Below are 19,869 nucleotides of genomic sequence, written 5' to 3' on the forward strand. Positions count from 1 at the left end.
AGAACTTGCATAGACTTTTCTACAAAGAAGATATATGAATGGACAATAAACACATAAAAAATGATAATAATAATTAGTAGGGAAATATAAATCAAAACTACAAGATACTATCTCATACCCATTAGGATCAATATCATTTAAAAAAACAACAACAACAAAGAGGAGGGGCACCTGGGTGGCTCAGTTAGTTAAGCATTCAACTCTCGATTTCAGTTCAGGTCATGATCTCATGGTTTGTGAGTTCCAACCCTGTGTAGGGCTCTGTGCTGACAGTACAGAGCCTGCTTGGAATTCTCTCTCTCCTTCTTTCTCTGCCCCTTCCCTGTGTGCATGCATGTGCACTCTCTCTCTCTCTCTCTCTCTCAAAAATAAACATTAAAAAAAACCCAGAAAATAACAAGTGCTGCTGAAGATGTGGAGAAATTGGAACCCTTGTGCATTGTTGGCAGGAATGTAAAATGGTGCAGCCACTATGGAACACAGTATGGAGATTACTTAAAAAGATTAAAAATGGAATTACCATATGACCCAGCAATTCCACTTCTGGATGTATATTCAAAAGAAAACGGTCTCAGATAACTGTACACTCATGCTCATTATTCACTATCGCTAAAATGTGGATGTAACTCAAGTGTCCATCGATGGATGAATGGATAAACAAAATGTGATATATATATATATATATATATATATATATATATATATATATATACATACAATGGAATATTATTCAGGCTTAAAAAGGAAGGAAATTCTGACACACTACAATATAGATGAAGCTTGAGGGCATTATGCTAAGTGAAATAAGCTAATCACAAAAAGACAAACACTGTATGCTTCCACTTATATGAGGCACTTAGAGTAGTCAAAAGCATAAAGGTAGACAGTAGAATGGTGGTTGCCAGAGGCTAGGGGGAGGAGGAAATGATCAGTTATTGTTTAATAGGTATAGTTTCAGTTTTACAAAATGAAAAAAGTTAAAGAAATGGATGGTGGTGGTGGCTGTACAATATTATGAAGATATTTAATACCATTGAATTGTATGTTTAAAAATGGTTCAGAAAATTTTATGCTATGTGTATTTTGCCACAAAAAAATAAATTTTGGGTAAAAAATGTTATGGGATGCAGCTTTTTCTCTGGTGGATTGGCAGTGGAAAAGAGAAGGAAAAAAACTGACATGAGAAGAGAAATGACATTTCCTGAGCACTAACAGGCCCTGTCCATACACAATCTGATTCAGCTTCCCTAGTAACCTCTGTGATAAAGATAACAAACATCTACTATACACTAATGCAGGCAGTGTTCTAAGAGCGTTATATATCCATTTGCTTAATTTCATAACAAGCCTATGAACTTGTTTTATGGAGTCTGAGGGAACTGATCCACAGGGACACAGTCACTTGCCCAGTATCACACAGCCCATAAGAGGAGGACCCTGGATTCAAACACAAGCAGTTTGGCTCCCGGGTCTATGCTCCTAACCATGACACTACAATGACAGATATGAAGAAACCATGCCTAGACCCTTTAAGTACTCATCAGAGTCACTCAGCTAATCAGTGAGATTCAAACCCAGCTCAGTCAAGCTCCAGGCTCCTTTCCACCCCTCTCCCTCAAAGGGAAAGCCTAAAAAGGAGGAGCTGGAGGGGGAGCAGGAGCCTCTCCTGGCAGGGCCATGTGGGCCACGTTTGCACAGCTGGGAGAAGAGGGGATCAAACCAGACATCCTGCAGGGCCTTTCTAGCTCTAGAGGTCTAAGATTCTATGGGCTGAGAACTGGAAGCAGAAGGGCCCAGGCGCCCCCTGCTGTGCGCAGCTGCCAGTTACCATTGAGGTGGGTCTTCAGAGATGTGTCGTCTATCAGCTCCAGATGCTGCCAGATCCACTTGTAGTAGAAAGGCGAGGTCCCAAGGTCTATCAGACGCAGGACTTCACAGCTGCCCTGGAAACATCAAGGGACACAAACAATGGGGCTAACTCCTGAGGCTCCAGGCAGGCCAGGCTTTGAAGATAAGCTCTCTCTATTGCATCTTACCCCAGTTTACTTGGCTTAATGCAAGTGGTTTCAGGTTCCTTTTTCTTTTTTTCTTTCCTTCTTTTTTTTAATGAAAATGTTATGTACTCATCACAAGTTCAAATAGCTAAATAGGCATAAGAACTAAATAAATGTTGGCATTGGGAGAAAAATCACCATAGAGAATATGATTGGGACAATTGGTGAAAATAATCACTTAAGGGGTGGTTTAGTCGGTTGAGTGTCCGACTTCGGCTCAGATCATGATCTCATAGTTTGTGATTTCGAGCCCCATGTCAGGCTCTGTGCTAACAGCTCAGAGCCTGGAGCCTGTTTCAGATTCTGTGTCCGCCTCTCTCTGACCGTCTCCCACTCATGCTCTGTCACTCTCTCTCAAAAATCAATAAACATTAAAAAAAATTTTAAAGAAAATAATCCCTTAAGTATATAGGGGTAAGTGAGTATAACAAATGATATTTAACTCTCAAATGATTCAGGCAGAGAAAGAGAGAGAGAGAGAGAGAGAGAGAGAGAGAAGCAAATGTGGCAAAATGTTAGCAATTGGTGAATCTGGATGAAGTCTATACAGGAATTCTTTGCACTGTTCCTGCAAATTTTCTATAAATTTAAAACCATTCCAAAATTAAAAGTTTTAAAAATATTCAAACCAAACAGAAGAGCATAAAGAAAGTCAAAACTATTTTCATCCTAACACCCAGAAATAACAAGTAGCATTTTGGTGAATATTGTTTCAAACTTTTCTCTGTAAACATAATACATTAATATTTTTTTTCATAAATGAGTCTCTTTATGTAAAGAGATCATTGTAACGTTTTTAAAGAACTCAATAATATATCAAGGACATCATTTCATGCCAAGTAATATGGTAACATTATTATTTTTAGTGATTGCATATTATTCTATGTATGCCATAACTTACATACAATTTAAAATAGGAAATAGTTGAGCAAAAGAAGTCAGACACAAAGAACACATTCTGTATGATTTCATTTATATGAAGTTCAAGAATAGGTAAAAGGGTGCCTGGGTGGCTCAGTCAATTAAGTGTCCGACTTCGACTCAGGTCATGATCTTGCAGTTTGTGGGTTTGAGCCCCGCGTTGGGCTCTGTGCTGACAGCTCAGAGTCTGGAGCTAAAGCTCAGGCTTTAGATTCTGTGCCTCTCTCTCTCTGCCCCTCCCCTGCTCATGCTCTGTCTCTGTCTCTCAAAAATAAATAAATGTTAAAAAAAAATTTTTTTAAAAAGAACAGTCAAAAGTAATCTTCCAACTTTGTGGTTATCGTTGGTTGGGGGGGTGGGAGTTTGCCTGGGAAAGTGTACAAGGGAGCTTTCTAGGGTACTAGAAATGATCTCTATCTTGATTTGGGTGATGCTTACACAGATATATACATATATAACAATTCACTAAGCTATAAAGTTTAGATTTCTTTATCGCACACATGTTACACCTCAAGGAAATATTTTTGAAGATTAATATTCAGTTCTTTCTGTCAGTATTATATATATAATTCTGATCTTGTTCAGGACAGTAAAATCTCCAGTTTACAAAACTCACCGCCTTTCCAAACTCTCCTGCACTGGGGGTAGCAGTGACCCCGTTCTGGCTACTGACATATAAGTGGAAGGCTGATGGATAAAACTCCCTGGAAACCTGTGGTTGTCCTTCCCCCTTACCTCTGCATAAAACTCATATGTGATGGCTGGAGGTGAAATAGTCACATCGTGACCAGTAGGATGAAAGCTATATGCTGTGGACGATGAGGGGAGATGCTAGAAGGGAACTGGGGTCTTGAAGATTTCCCCAAACAGCTGTTCTAGCCCTGGATTGCTTAATTCTAGCCTCTCTACTGCAAGACAAAAGGAAATTACTATTCACTAAGCCACTGCAGTTGGGTTTCTGTGACAGCAACTTTAACTGATAATCTTGTACACACATCTTAATGCCTAGAGTGGTCATTTAGTTCACAAATCTCAAGTTCTCCCCCTAAGCATAAGTCAGGATTGTTTTTTTACTTTTAATCAGATATGGCCTTCTTACTTGCATTGGCCACTTTCCTAAGCAAAGTGACTCTGACAATGTGAGTGGAAACGTTAACAGCCCATGCTTGATTCTCAACATTACCTTCCCCTGTCCTATGGACCATGGAAGCATAGGTGAAGATAGTCTCCAGTGGCCTGGGTCCCTGAGTGACCATAGAAAGCAAGGCCTCCTGCTGATCAAGTAGTGGGGATGAAGGAATGCGTCTTTGTTAGTTAATCCACTGAGATTTGAGGATTGCTTAGAATTGCAACATAACCTTGTTCATCCTAATATAATGCGCATGTTTGATTATCCCTTGGGATTGTTTCCTACAAGCATGTATGTTTTAAATGTTGACACACATTGCCAAACTGCCTTGCAGAGATGTTAGTTTACACTCTCTCCAACAGTGTATAACAGAGCCTGTTGTATCTTTGTATTACATTGAAAGCTGGGCTTTCACAATCTTTTTTATTTTTTCTAATCTGGTAGGAAAGACATGTCATTTTCTTTTTTATTTCATATCTTTATAAAACATTACCTTTTTTTAGTAGGAACTGTAAGAGACCCATTATACTTAAGGTTCAAGCCCAACTACTGTTGAAGAGGAAAAAGAAGGGATAGACATTTATTAAGCCCTTATGATATGGCAGGTGTTGGTCTTGGAGGCTTAGTGAACATTTACTCAACATTTATCAACAAGGACTGCAGGTGCCAGAGAAACACAGGTGAACATTTTCTTCTCAGGCTCTCGTGGGTGTTTAACCCCATCTGTACCTGTGTAGAAAACAATTTCATCATGTGTCCCCAAATGATAAATTGTTCCAAATGAATTGGTTATGGGCATTAACTATGTTTTCTAAGCCAATAGGAAATCACCTTCCTTAACTTTCCCAGGTCCAGGACACCCAGGCCCCTCCCTGCTATCACCCTCCAGTGGCCATATTTGTGAACTACAGGGGTTGGGACCTCCCAGTCTCAGATGAATGAATGTTCTAGCAGCTGGCCTGGCAGGAAATGAAAATGGGACAAAAGAGCAGTCCCTTTAGAAAGGTCAGGTGCTTTTCAACTCCAGCCAGAGGGGGCCACATCACAATACAGCCTGGTGTTGCCTGATCTTCTGAATATTCAAAAGAAGCCAGAAATCCGAAATTTTATTTACAATCTTCACAATAACGATTAAATCAACTTTCAATAAAACACTGTAAAGGACAGATCAAACTCACCTACCAGCCAGGATGCTCCCTCCTTGCTGTCACTTTGTAACATCTGCATTATTTTTCTCAGAATGAAGTTCAAGAGCGCCTGCATTAGATTCACCCTCTACGCTTATTCAAATGCAGATGGCCAGGTTAATGAATAAGAATCTCTGGGGTCTGGCAGAAATTTGCCTTTTTAGGAAGTCCCCTAAATGTTCTTCATGCTTACTCAAATCTGGAAAAACTCTTTCCTTAAGTCAGAGTTCTCCACGTTTAATGTGCATCCGAATCACCTGGAAGGCTTGTCAAGACAGATTACTGAGCCACCACCTCTGAGTTTTGGATTGAACAGCTCTTGGGTAGTCCTGAGAATCTGCATTGTTAGTAACTTCCCAGGTGATACAGATGCTGCTGATTCAGTGACAATACTTAGAACCACTGAACTCGAGGATGAATGTGAACCGAGTAAATCTGGGCTAGACTCTCATCCTTATAACAGACTTTATGAGGTAAGTAGTTCATTCTGTCTTATGGACAAAGAAATGGAGGCTAACACAGACTAAGAACTTTCTGCCAGTCAAGATGTAATCATTTGATTAGAGCAAGTCTTGCAGATGTCAGGGAGGAGAAGGAATTGCAAAATACTCAGGCTGGCCTTCAGGGTTTGGCACTACCATTCTCTCTTCTAGGTTCTCCCTGCTCTCCTCACATGACCATCCTTTGGGTCAGATCCTGTGCATCCAATCCCTTATAGTGTAGAGGCTGCAAGCCAAACACTCCCAAACATCTCCGAAGCCCCCTCGCACCTAAGAAGTGATTTGGGTTCCACTGCCCAGATGCACTTGGGCAAGGCTTGGTTTTGGACTGCAGGATATCTACTGTGTTTGTGGAGGCAGTGGCTACGGACGTGGCTTCCTGAATGTGGCAGGAGCAGCAGCACCTGTGACTGTCCAGTTCTGGACTCTGACTTGGGGTCACGTGGGGGTCATGTTCAGTTGAAGTTCTGTTCCTTCAGGCCTCCCCCTCACCAGTAAATCTGTTAGCCATTCAACATCCGGCAGTAACTCCCCTTCTGCTTATGTTAAGCTAGTCTTGACTCCCTACTCTAGGACTGAACCCAGAATTAACAACACAAACACACCCCTAGTGATAAGTTTAATAATCGGCTCTCTGGGAAAATGTATGCATGTCTATAAACCTTACTCTTATAAAGGGTGTGTTACACACAATTTAGAAATAATAAAATATACTGTACTCTTATTGAAAGTTCCTATATATAAGGGTGCCTGACTGGCTCAGTTGGTAGAGCATGAGGCTCTAGATCTCAGGGTCCTGAGTTTGAGCCCCACATTGGGTGTGGAGCCTGCTTAAAATAAAAATTTTTAAAAGAGGTTGCATATAGCCAATGGATTCTCACAGAAGACTGTTGTGGGCTCTGGCTGAATTCTTGTAACCATGGCCAATCTATAGTCACAAGTCAACTGTGATTTGACAAATTAAGTTGCATCCAATCCATACTTCTCCCAATACATTTTTAAAAAGTCTTTTTTAGTGTCTATTTTTGAGAGACAGAGAGAGACAGAGTGCAAGTGGGGGAGGGGCACAGAGAGAGAGGGAGACACAGAATCCGAAGCAGGCTCCAGGCTCTGAGCTGTCAGCACAGAGTCTGATGCAGGGCTAGAACGCACAAACCACAAGATCATGACCTGAGCAGAAGTCAGATGCTTAACCAACTGAACCAGCCCTCCGATACATTTAATATTATTAAGAATAGTTTGTAATCTACTGGCAAACTACTTCTCACCTTTGTATAAATTATGTTCATTAAATGGAAACCTTCTTTAGTTTTAGTGCTACGTGTACCAGAATGTTGCTTGTTCATCAACAATGTAACTTCTCTGATGAATCTATGATGAATAGTTTATTTTAATTTTTTAAAGTTTATTTATTTATTCTGAGAGAGAGAGTGTGTGTGAGTAGAGGAGGGTAGAGATAGGGAAGGAGAGAATCCCATGTAGGCTCCACACTGTCTGTGCAGAGCCCACCGTGGGGCTCACTCTCACAAACTGTAAGATCATGACCTCAGCCGAAACCAAGAGTCAGATGTTAACTGACTAAACCACCCAGGCACCCCTATGTAATTTCATTTTTAATAACTATTGTATTTATTACCTTGGAAAATTCCTGAAACTTAATCAGCTCTCACAGCCCAGTAAGAGCCAGCTCCAGCACACAACCAATCTTGCCCACTTCTTTTGTTTAATTGTCCAATACTTCAAGGCTCAACTCCTGCCTCACCTCCTTCAGGAAGCCTTCCTTACAACCTCCAGCCTTAAGAGAGATTCCCCCTCTTGAGTCCCGAGAACTCAAAAAGTTTATGCTAATCACTTGGTAGTTGGCAGAGACAATTTTGCCTCTGCTCAGAACCTAATGGAAGAGACATATAAACAGAGAGAAACAGTCTTTTCCATCTTCATATCCCTCCAGAGCATGAATCAACCTTCGCACAAACTCAACAAATGTCTGCTGGCTTAATATGAGCAACAGATATATGGGAGATACTAAAAGTTTGGATGGTCTTTCTTAAGGTATCTTACCTTCAACTGCCTCATTTGTAAACTTGGAATAATAATATCTTCCTCAGGAGCGCCTGGGGGGGCTTAGTCAATTGAGCATCCAACTCTTGATTTTGGCTCAGGCCATGATCCCAGGGTCGTGGAATCAAGCCCTGCATTGGGCTCCACACTGAGCATGGACCTGCTTAACATCCCTCCCTCTCTCTCTCTCTCTCTCTGCCCCTCTCCCCTACTTGTGGACTCTCTCTCCCAAATTAATAATAATAATTATTATTATAATAAATATTTTCCTGATAGAGCTATAGTGAAATGGTACTATGTACATAGTTATTCATCAAAACACTGTTTGAAATAGCAAAAGATTGGGGTAACCTAAATATCCATCAATAAGGAACTGGTTAGATAAATTCAAGTACAAGCATACAGTGAAACCCTGCACAAGTGGTAAAAAAGAACAAGTGGGTTCTTTATGTACTGATATGGAATCATCTACAGAAACACTCTTGAAACAGCAAAGTGAAGAACAGCCTGCATAATACGACGTCATTTATGAAAACAAGGAAAAAATATACACATGCATTTGCCTCTATACACAAAGAATAGATGCAGGACAGACACATGAGAAAGCAGTGACAATGACTGTCTCTGGGGAGGAATACTGGGTGGCAGGGGGAAAGAGGTGAGAGGGAAACATTACTCTTTTAAACCTTTTGAATTTCAAACCATGTACATGTATTACCTGTTCCAAAATAAACAAACAAAAATTAACAATACTAGTAGAACCCGTGGCACAGGAGCAAAGGGCCTCAAAAAAATGGTAGCTCTCATGGTGATCATGAAAACTACTGAGGGGTTGAGCAGAGTCAACAACTGACAGAAAGATCGACTCAAATTGCAAATCCCAGCTCCTGAGAAGAGCTTTGGATAGTCAGACAGATCTGTATTGAACCTGGCTTCTGCCCCTCATCGACTATGTGATCTTGGAGGAGCCACTTCACCTTCCTATGCCTCAGTTTCCACCTCTGTACAATGGGAATAGCAACACTACCAAACTCCATTGGGCTGCTGTGAGGCCAAAATGAAATAAAGCATTTGAAGCACACAACCTGGGACATAGTATGCACTCAATAAATGTTAGATTTTCTTTTTATTATCAACCAACACAGAAGTTGACACAAGACAAAAAGCAATTCACAAAAGACAAAATTCAGACAGTAAACAAACATGAGTAATCTCACTAGGAATCAGGAAAAATGTAAATTAAATCCTCAATAAGGTGGCATTATAAAATTGATGGGGCGCGTAGGTGGCTCTGTCGGTTAAGCGTCCAACTTTGGCTCAGGTCATGATCTCATGGTTCGGTTCGTGAGTTTGAGCCCTGCATCGGGCTCTGTGCCGACAGCTTGGAGCCTGGAACCTGCTTCAGATTCTGTGACTCCCTCTCTCTCTGCCCCTCCCCCGCTCGCACTCTGTCTCTGTCTCTCTCAAAAATAAATAAAACGTTAAAAAAAATGTAAAAGAAAATTGTTGAGGGGCACCTGGGTGGCTCAGTCATTTAAGTGTCCAACTCTTGATCTAGGCCCAGGTCTTGATCTCAGAGTCGTGAGTTCAAGTTCCACACTGGGCTCCACGCTGGGCACACTTTAAAAAAAAAAAAAAAAAGACTTTTGAAAGAATGCCTGGCAAGTTTGGCAGAGGTGTGTGGCACTGGCAAAGGTGTGCACAGCTGGAAGTTAGATAAAGTGGATCTTTTTGGAGAGTAACTTGTTCCAAGATTCATAAAAATGATGATACCATGCAATTCTGCTTCTGAAAATCTACTCTGAGGTGATGAGCTCATGCGTGATTTCTTCCCTCTTTCCAGAACTCTGTTTTATGCTGTGGTAATATCACTTCTATAATTTAAAAATTATGATTTTATGTATTTATTTTTTTATTCTCAAGTTAGTCAACATACAGTGTAGTCTTGGCTTCAGGAGTAGAACCCAGTAATTCATCTCTTACATGTGACACCTAGTGCCAAAGAGTGCCCTGCTTAATGCCTGTCACCCATTTAACCCACCCCCTCACTCCCAGCAATCCTCAGTTTGTTGTCTGTATTTAAGAGTCTCTTATGGTTTACCTCCCTCTCTGTTTTTATCTTATTTTTCCTTCCCTTCCCCTATGTTCATCTGTTAAGTTTCTCAAAATCCACATTAGTGAAATCGTATATTTGTCTTTCTCTGACTGACTAATTTCACTTAGCATAATACCCTCCAATTTCATTCACATTGTTGCAAATGGCAAGATTTCATTCTTTTTCATTGCTGAGTAGTATTCCATTGTGTATATATACCACATCTTCTTTATCCATTCATCAGTGGATGGACAGCTGGGCTCTTCCCATAATTTAGCTATTGTTGATAGCACTGCTATAAACATTGGGGTACATGTGCCCCTTCAAATCAGTAAAAATTATAATTTTTAAAACTCGCCTGGCGTCACTAAGATTCAAGGGCCAAAATGCATAATTTAAGTATGTATCTGTATATACATAAGCATGTATATGAACTTAAGGAGCAGGTACCCCTGTGGCCCTCTTTCTAATATAACAGCTGTGTGTCCCAAAGTTCACAGCAACCCTCGGAAGGAGGGAGGCCAAACGGTGTGGTATGCCTTTTGCAGCTAACACACAGAAGCTCAGAGAAGGAGGTGTTGCAGAACAGGGGTCAGACCCTGCCTGTGTGGCCACAGGACATTATACTAGGCATGCCTTCCCAGATTCCACCCCTCCCCCATCCTAGACCTCTCACCTTGCAGACAAACATGATGGAGGGTGATTCTATGAAGTCTTTTAAGACCAGCTGGCCATACGAGAACTTCTCCACCTTCCCCAGGGTTACAAGCTTCCAGAGCTTTTCATCAGACCACGACTCAAACAGATCCATCTTCCTGAGGGGAAAATCCTGTTAGAATTCATTGGCCCTCATCACAGAATGTGCCCTGCTCTCAGCAGTTTCCAGAAAGGGAACAAGTTGTCTTGCTCTCTTGCAAGTGCCCGAGGTGGAGGATTTTACTTGCCCTCCTGTTGCCTCCTGGAGGCAACGCCCTGTGGCAGCGCCCTGGGGTTCTCTCCTCTGCTCTGCTTCTCTTCCTTCCACTCTTCCCTCCAGGGGCTTCTTCCTGGCTCCATCGCCTAACCTTGTACTCACTAGGCTAGTCTCATTCCAAGCAACTGAGAGTTCCTCACTCCCGCTCACCTACTATTCTGCCCCCAGCCCAGCAGTCCTGCCTTACCTTTGGTTTGGGCAGCTCACTCCAGCTTCCTCCAGCCTATTAGCTTCAAATATTCCAGGCTGTGGCCAGTGAATGGGAAACGTCTGGACTCCCCTCTTTTTTTTTTTTTCTATGACTGAAGGCCCACTCCACAGTGCCCCACCTTTCCCTGAGCTCCTACACCACCAGTCAGGGGCTGCCTTCCCTCACACACAGCCCCACAGGGGCTGCTAACAATCATCTCATATTTTCTCAGCTCCAACAAATTATGAGGCCAGAACTTGGATGACTCAGGCCTCATCAAGGGCACTGAGTTCCATCCACAACACCAAGGGGGAACAGGGACAGTGCCATGTCCAAAGAGGAAGGGTCTGGAGACACAGGAAGGAAAGCAGGGTCGCCACAGAGGGAACACCTATGGGGCCACACACTTCCCATAATCATCTCATTCAATCCTTATGATGATGTGGGAGAGATGAATCATTATCCTCACTTTACAGAGCAGGAGACTAAACTCAGAGAAGGGAGGTGACCCATCTTGGGTTACATGGTTAATAAGCCCAAGAGCTGAGATTGCAACTCAGCCCTATTCTTCAACTGTGTGAAGACAGGAAATGTTCCTCTCTGCAGGACCAAGTCCTCCCTTCGCAGGCCCCAGCCCCTCTTACAGCCCCTGCTCTCCTACTCCACTCCACCCCACGGGGCAGCCCTCTGCTCACCGCACTGCTCTAGAGGCGCACAACCCTACAGACTGTATTTTCAGGGCCAGTGCAGATACTTCATTTGATTTTCAGTCTTCTCCTAAAGACAAGTAACTAGAAATGATTAAGTGAGCACCTGCCTGTGCTTGGCACAATGACAACACGAGGGTTACCATGGTAAAGGTGCCAATCTGCCCTCACTGCCATAGTGCTTCCTGAGGGGTATATAAACTGCAAAGGTGGTACTATATGATCAAGGAGTACAGTTTGAGGGTGCCTGGGTGGCTCAGTCGGTTAAGCGTCTAACTTCAGCTCAGGTCATGATCGCACGGTTCATGAGTTTGAGCTTCACATCGGGCTCCATGCGGACAGCTAAAGCCTGGAGCCTACTTTGGATTCTGTGTCTCCCTCTCTCTCTGCCCTTCCCCCATTTGTGCTCTTCTCTCTCTCTCTCTCAAAAATAATAAACATTTTTAAAAGATTACAAAGAAATACAGTTTGAGGGCTCCTGGGTTGCTCAGTCGGTTAAGCATCTGACTCTTGATTTGGGCTCAGGTCATGGTCTCACTATCGGTTGTGAGATTGCGCTCCATGTTGGGCTCTGTGCTAAGCATGAAGGAACCCCAAGGAACCTCAGGCTTGCTGAAGGCACACAGTGAGTCACACTTGAGTCAGAGCTAGAACCCAAGTCTCCAGAAGCAGACATCTATTGCTTTTGCAGCCAAGCATCAGGTCACCTTTTCCCCCAACTGTACCCTGATTTTATTTTGGGGGAAACTTCTTCTTGACTCTCAGACAATCAGAATGTCACTGACCCATGGATGATTCAAATGAAGCCAATCTGGTTCAGAAAGAACAAATCAGGCCATCTGGGTGGCTCAATTGGTTAAGTGTCCAACTCTTGATCTTGGCTCGGGTCATGATCTCATGGTTCATGAGTTCAAGCCCTACATCAGGCTCTGCGATAGTGCAGAATCTGTTTGAGATTCTCTCTCTCCTTCTCTCTGCCCCTCCCCCCAAGTGTGCTCGCTTGCAAGCTCTCTCTCTCTCTAAAAAAAAAAAAAAAAAAAAAAAAAAAAAAGAATTACAGTTTGGCTGGGGCTTTAAAGAAACACAGGGTGTGATAGAAGCACTGTGGGACACTTTCTCTATTCTTGGGTGAGCGTAGATGGGGTTGGTTAGTGAGGTGGGGCAGTGAAGCCCAGGGACTTGTGAATTGAACATCCGGAGCCTTGGTTTTCTTAGCTATAAACCAGAGAGAGCAAGAGAAACAATGTCACAGGTAAAAAGCCTTGATACAAGGGGCTTAGCACCCTGCCTGGCCGAGCAAGTGCTCCGTACATGTTAGCTATTCTATTAGTACCATCCCACAAGGAAGGGATGTTTGAGCTGAGACCTGAAGGTATAGTAGCAGTTTGCTAGATGGAGAAGTTGGGTGGGAGGTGTCTCCTGTCTCAAGAGCATTCCAGACACAAAGAAAAGCACCCACTATTTCCCACTGGGCCTAGGGCAAAGTCAGGCACCTAATAAACACCCAGGGGGAAGATGTTGGCTGATGATGGGAGTACCTAAAAAATTCAAACCGATGCTGAGCATCCTTTTGGAATTCCTGATCCAGCTTATTAGCAAAGAAATCTTCTCTGTCGACAACCAGGAACTCTGTTTCTTCCATACAGACCACGGTGGCCCTCCTTACTGAAGGACTCATAAGGCCCAATTCCTGTTGGGTGAACACAGGCAAAGGCAACTGAGAGGCTACCTCTGGCTTTCTACTCACAGCGTTGCCCACCGCTTTCCTGCTTCCATCAGCCCCCAGAAATCTCTATTCCCCAGACTGCAGATTCCTGGCTGGCCCTGTGCTCACTCCCCACCTCTAGAGGCCCATCCCCTCCCTCTTAATATGCTGCCTGTGGAAAAAGAAGCAACAGGCTTGACCAGACCAGAGAGAGGAAGCTGGAGGAGCCTAAGGGGTCACTGCATCCCTGTGTTGTTATACAGGAAACATATTCCTTTTTAAACATCACAGACGAAGGAGCCAGGCTTGGACATCACCTGGTCAAGTCAATGGGCAGGTGACAGGTTAAGGGCGCTGGGACCCACAACAGGGCATGACTCACACAGGGGAGAGGGCAGGACTGGGCCTGGCTGTTCTACCAAGAGTCCCGTCAAGCCCCCAACCCTGCCCCAGGAAAACAGACTTTTCCCTGTACTCACCCCAAAACAGTCGCCCTTGTGCAACAACGTTGGGTGGGGGTCCAGGAAGGCACTGCTGCCATCCTCATCCTCAGTCACTGCGACTGTGCCCATGTAGATGAAATAAAAGCTGTTGCCCCTCTGCCCCTTCTTGACCATCACACGTCTGCGACCAAACCTGAGAAAAGCCCAAAGCCAGTAGATCTAGTAGCAGCAGGGAGCCTGGTCCCCTGGGAGGAGCTCTGGCCTGCTTGTGCTCTTTGCTTTGGAGCATGAAGGCACAGACTGGACTAGAAGGGACCTCATAGCAGCCCAGGCCCAGCCCCATCAACCTTGACCTCTTCACTAATGCTCACCTAGTCGCCCGCCTCCATCAGACCGTAGCTTCCTGAGAGCACAGCCTTTGTCAGACTGCTTAGACATACAGTAAATGCTCAGTGAACAGTAGTTGAATGAATAAATGAGCAAGTACTGAAAGTAATGAGTGAGTAGCTAAATGCTGAAGAGCAATGGCTTTCAAGTCAGACCTGGATCCAAGTCCTGATTTTGCCACTAGCTGTGTGACACTGGGCACTCATATTCTCTCTCTGAGCCTCAGTTTCTCATCTGTAAAATACAGCTGAACATACCTAGAAAAGGATAGACAGATGGGTCTTGTTATAACCCCTAAGAGCTCACTACACAATTGGAAACCATTAGGGTAGAGGTGCCCAGGTCCAGAGCAAACTGGGAGTTTTCTCCTAAGCTTAGAGGAGGAAATTTTCTGTATTTCAAATGTAAGTTCAAATTTGACTTCTTTCAAGATTCATTCATTTCCTTCATTCATTCAATACATTAAATAAATACCAGCTGTGTCTATCAGGCACAGTGAAAAAGGACAGATTTTGTTCTGAAAATTATGGTCACGTACAGGGACTAAAGTTTAAAAATGCTGTAAGAGAGGTAAGCACAGACTAATTCAGAAGCATGGAGAAAGGGCATTTAACCCAGCTTAGGAAAGCCATGGCAGGCTCCAGGACAGTGTCTAGAGTCTTCCAGGTAGACAGAGATATGAGAGAGTGTTCCAGGCAGAGGGACGACCATGTCCAAAGGCACAGAGGTGGCTGGAAGCAAGGAATAACAGTAAGGAATAACTTGTTCAAAGGAATAACAGTAAGCTCCATTAGAAAGGACAGTGGAAAACAGGGAGGTCAGGGGAATAGTGGGAGAGAAATTTGGCTGGGTCCAACCATAAGAGAGTACAAAAATTAGGCTAACTTTGGATTTTACCCAGAAGGTAATGGGGAACATTAAAGAGGAGGTGGCCCAGACAACAAAGACTAGATGGGAGAAGGCAGGCACATTCAGCTAGGAAATGACTTTGGGGACGAGAGAGCATGGCAGTGTTCTGCCAAGAACAGACTCCTGGAGCCAGAGCAGAAAAACCCTCAGAAACTGTCTAGCTCAACCTACATTATGTGGATGAGGGAAGTGGGGCCCAAGGAACCCCAGACTTGCTGAAGGCACACAGTGAGTCACACTTGAGTCAGAGCTAGAACCCAAGTCTCCAGAAGCAGACATCTATTGCTTTTGCAGCCAAGCATCAGGTCACCTTTTCCCCCAACTGTACCCTGATTTTATTTTGGGGGAAACTTCTTCTTGACTCTCAGACAATCAGAATGTCACTGACCCACGGATGATTCAAATGAAGCCAATCTGGTTCAGAAAGAACAAATCAGGGCATCTGGGTGGCTCAATTGGTTAAGTGTCCAACTCTTGATCTTGGCTCAGGTCATGATCTCATGGTTCACGAGTTCAAGCCCTACATCAGGCTCTGCGATAGTGCAGAACCTGTTTGAGATTCTCTCTCTCCTTCTCTCTGCCCCTCCCCCACTCATCCTTTTTCTGTCTCTCTCTCTCATTCCTTCCCTCCCTCCCTCAAAATAAATAAATAAACTTAAAAAAAAAAAAAAGAAAGAATGAATGAACAAACCCCAAGGCTGTGACTTGAAAGACCAGGAAGAAATATTCTCTTTCCCAAAGGACTGAGACTGGAAAGAGGAAAATTTGGAGCCATGGTAATAGTAGCCATCTTGCTGCTGTAAAGGAGAGTCTAGCGGAGAAAGTGGTTTATGAGAATGCCGTGTGAGGTGGAGAGAGATAGACAGACACTGGGTCCTGGTGACACTAGGCCCCTGGATTCAGCTGAGTCGGAAGCTAGAGAGCTATCCCAGCACTTTTCAGATACATGAGTCACTGATGCATTCCCTAGGGCTGGGTTTTCTGTGACTTGCAACTGAAAGAATTCTGTCTGATCTGCTAATTTCCAGTCCTGAAAATAATCATTGGGGTGCATGTGCCCCTTCGAATCAGCATTTTTGCATCCTTTGAATAAATTCCCAGTAGTGCAATTGCTGGGTCATAAGGTAGTTCTATTTTTGATTTTTTGAGGAACCTCCACACTGTTTTCCAGAGTGGCTGCACGAGTTTGCATTCCCACCAACAAAGCAGTGGGGTTCCCCCTTCACATCCTTGCCAACATCTGTTGTTTCCTGAGTTGTTAATTTTAGCCATTCTGACAGGTGTGAGGTGGTATCTCATTGGTTTTGATTCATATTTCCCTCATGATGAGTGATGTTGAGCATCATTTCATGTATCAGTTGGCCATCTGGATGTCTTCTCTGGAAAAGTGTCTATTCATGTCTTCTCCCCATTTCTTTACTGGATTATTTGTTTTCTGGGTGTTGAGTTTGGTAAGTTCTTATAGATTTTGGATACTAACCCTTTATCTAACATGCTATTTGCAAATATCTTCTCCCATTCTGTTGGTTGCCTTTTAGTTTTGTTGATTGTTTCCTCTGCTGTGCAGCAGCTTTTTATCTTGATGAGGTCCCAATAGTTCATTTTTTATTTCCCTTGCCTCCAGAGACATATCAAGTAAGAAGCTGCTGTGGCCGAGGTCAAAAAGGTTGCTGCCTGTTTTCGCCTGTAGGATTTTGATGGTTTCCTGTCTTATATCTATGTCTTTCATCCATTTTGAATTTATTTTTGTGTATGGTATAAGAAAGTGGTCCAATTTCATTCTTCTGCATGTTCCAGTTCTCCCAGCACCATTTGCTAAAGAGACTGTGTTTTTTCCATTCGATACTCTTTCCTGCTTTGTTGAAGATTAGTTGGCCATATATATTTGTGGGTCCATTTCTGGGTTCTCTATTCTGTTCCATTGATCTATGTGTCTGTTTTTGTGCCAATACCATAACGTCTTGATGATTACAGTTTTGTAATATAGGCTAAAGTCCGGGACTGTGATGCCCAAGTTTTGTTTTTCTTTTTCAACATCACTTTGGCTATTTGGGATTTTTTGTGGTCCCATACAAATTTTAGGATTGTTTGTTCTAGCTCTGTGAAGAATGCTGGTGTTATTTTGAAATGGATTGCACTGAATGTGTCAATTGCTTTGGGTAGTATTGACATTTTAAAGATATTTCTTCCTCCAATCTATGAGCATGGAATATTTTTCCATTTCTTTGTGTCTTCTTCAATTTATTTCCTAAGCTTTCTATAGTTTTCAGTGTATAGGTCTTTTACCTCGTTGGTTAGGTTTACTCCTAGGTATTTTATAGTTTTTGGTGCAATTGTAAATGGGATTGATTCATTGATATCTCTCTCTGTTGCTTCAATTATTGGTATATAGAAATGCAGCCAATTTCTGTGCATTGATTTTACCTCCTATGAATTCATGTATCAGCTCTAGCAGTTTTTTGATGGAGTCTTTCGGGTTTCCATGTGGGGTGTCATGTCATCTGCAAAGAGTGAAAGTTTGACATCTTCTTTGCCAATTCATTTCACTCATATGTGGAATTTGAGAAACTTAACAGATGAACATAGGGGAAGGGAAGGAAAAATAAGATAAAAACAGAGAGGGAGGCAAACCGTAAGAGACAAATACAGAGAAAAAAATGAGGATTGATTGGGGGAGTTAAATGGTTGACGGGCATTAAGGAGGGCACTTTTCAGGATGAGCACTGGGTGTCATATGTAAGAGATGAATCACTGGGTTCTACTCCTGAAGCTAAGACTACACTGTATGTTAACTAACTTGAGAATAAAAAAAAAAAAAAATAAGAAAAGAAAAGAAAATATCAAGTAGCCAAAGACGACCTTAACATTGCACTGATCATTGCACTGATGAGGATACTGAGGCTCAGAAAGGTTAAGCAGCTCGCCTGAGGTCGCACCTCAGAGTGGCAGCTGCAGCATTAAATTACAGAGCTTCTACCTCCACCTCCATGATTCCTTTTCTTTGCATGACATGTTCTGCCTGCTATGGAATCTTACTTTAAGACAGTGGTGACTTGCTCTTCTTCACTGAGCTAGAACAAAGCAGATGGTTCCTTCTGCCTGAACGTTCTTGTCTTACACCTCTACTTGTCAAATATACCTACTCAAATGACACCTCTTCTCTGAATCTGCTTTGGCCAAGCCAGCTGGAGCGTTCCCTCCTCTCCTGGGCTTGTTACCTGTGAAACAAATCCTGCGTGGGTCATAGTCACATGTGATTATGTGACTGTGACCTCCACGAAGGAAGATACCAGTGCAAAGACCTCAAGTGTCTTCACATCCTAGATTTTTAAGACAGGCCTTACCTCAAATATTCTGCTGTGCTTCCCCTCTTAAGCCATTGAAATGCCTGAGAAAGACAATGTTTCCACACACACACCTTTTAGACTTTTCTAGTACCGGATATTTACATGGTGCTTTTTTGTGCCATGCATCCTTTGACAATCTGGTGAAGCCTGCACAGAATAATGTTTTAAATATATAAAATAAAATACAGCAGAATTACAATTAAAAATTACCTTTTAAAATCCAAATTGTGGAATGGTATAGCAACCATTCCACATATTCAGTGCCATATTAAGGCACTGAATAACCAGATCTAGCAGCAGATCTAATTACTACCGTAATTTCAAAGAGGTGAGGAATATAAATTATTTTTTGAGAAACCTGCAGTAACATGAACGTGTAATATTGGTGATTTCTTTTGGAGAAAAAGTCATGGGAATAGGTAATACTGTAGTGGTTCATTACATACATCCATGACTGAAGGAAATGATACATTTTAGTTAGGGATTAATGAAAACAGATACAAGTTTTTTTCTTATCCAAGTTCACACACTCTTACCCTAGGTTCCTATCTGGACATAAGACAATCACCTGTGATCCATTGTGGCTTTTAGGGCTTGGATTTGAGTCTCAGCTCTACTCCCTAATACGTGGGTGACAGAGCATGAGTCATTCCTACTACCTGAACCTGTTTCCTCATCTGAAAAAGGAGGGAATTGGACCAGATCCTTCCTGAGGTTCCTATCAAAGCCTTGCCAGATTCAGTGGCTCCTTAATTCTGGTAGACTCTCAGTAAATGAAGGAGATCAACTGTGCCACAAGAGTACCAAGGAGCACCAAGGTGAACTGACAGACAGCACTGAACTGACAGACACGGCTGAAATGCCATGGAGACGCTAAGAGACCTGCCATGGCCTTGTCAGGAAGGCTCTTCCTGCCCAGCTCGGCACAGGTGCCAAGGAGTGTGCCCCTCACTAACCGTTCAAAGCGCATGACTCTGGCCAGGAGCAGCTGCAGGGGCTCTGAGTAGTTGCGGTAGCTGTTCAGAACCTGCAGGAGGTTATAGAGGGCCTGGATCTCAGGCTCTGTCCTCCAGGAAGGCAGCTTCTGCATGATCTGAATGGCCCTTGGAGGAAGGTGACCCTGGGAAGAGAGGGCCAGAGTGACACACAAGACCTAGCAGAATGCCCCAGGGGCCAGTGGGCAACTCCCCACACTCCTGCTTTTTATGCTTTCCCACTCCCAATACAATAGTGGCTGACACGTAATGAGTGCTTACTGTGT

At 43.1% G+C, this 19,869-nt stretch overlaps 1 protein-coding gene across 10 annotated transcripts in view; it reads right to left on the reverse strand.

Moving 5' to 3' along the window:
• Positions 1–19,869, reverse strand: part of CNBD2 (cyclic nucleotide binding domain containing 2) — a 65,374-nt gene that overhangs the window by 20,364 nt on the left and 25,141 nt on the right. For 8 of the 10 annotated variants that reach the window (XM_053200007.1, XM_053200009.1, XM_053200006.1 and 5 more), the window contains 5 exons: positions 19,565–19,728; positions 14,002–14,158; positions 13,356–13,507; positions 10,624–10,762; positions 1,829–1,943 (listed from right to left, as the gene is read on the reverse strand). In XM_053200007.1, coding sequence (XP_053055982.1) covers positions 1,829–1,943; positions 10,624–10,762; positions 13,356–13,507; positions 14,002–14,158; positions 19,565–19,728 — 727 coding nt within the window. The remainder of the gene's footprint in view (positions 1–1,828; positions 1,944–10,623; positions 10,763–13,355; positions 13,508–14,001; positions 14,159–19,564; positions 19,729–19,869) is intronic. The other 2 variants (XM_053200010.1, XM_053200008.1) reach the window with 1 other exon arrangement.

This window comes from Acinonyx jubatus, chromosome A3 (assembly GCF_027475565.1).
Source record: "Acinonyx jubatus isolate Ajub_Pintada_27869175 chromosome A3, VMU_Ajub_asm_v1.0, whole genome shotgun sequence".
Taxonomy (NCBI): domain Eukaryota; kingdom Metazoa; phylum Chordata; class Mammalia; order Carnivora; family Felidae; genus Acinonyx; species Acinonyx jubatus.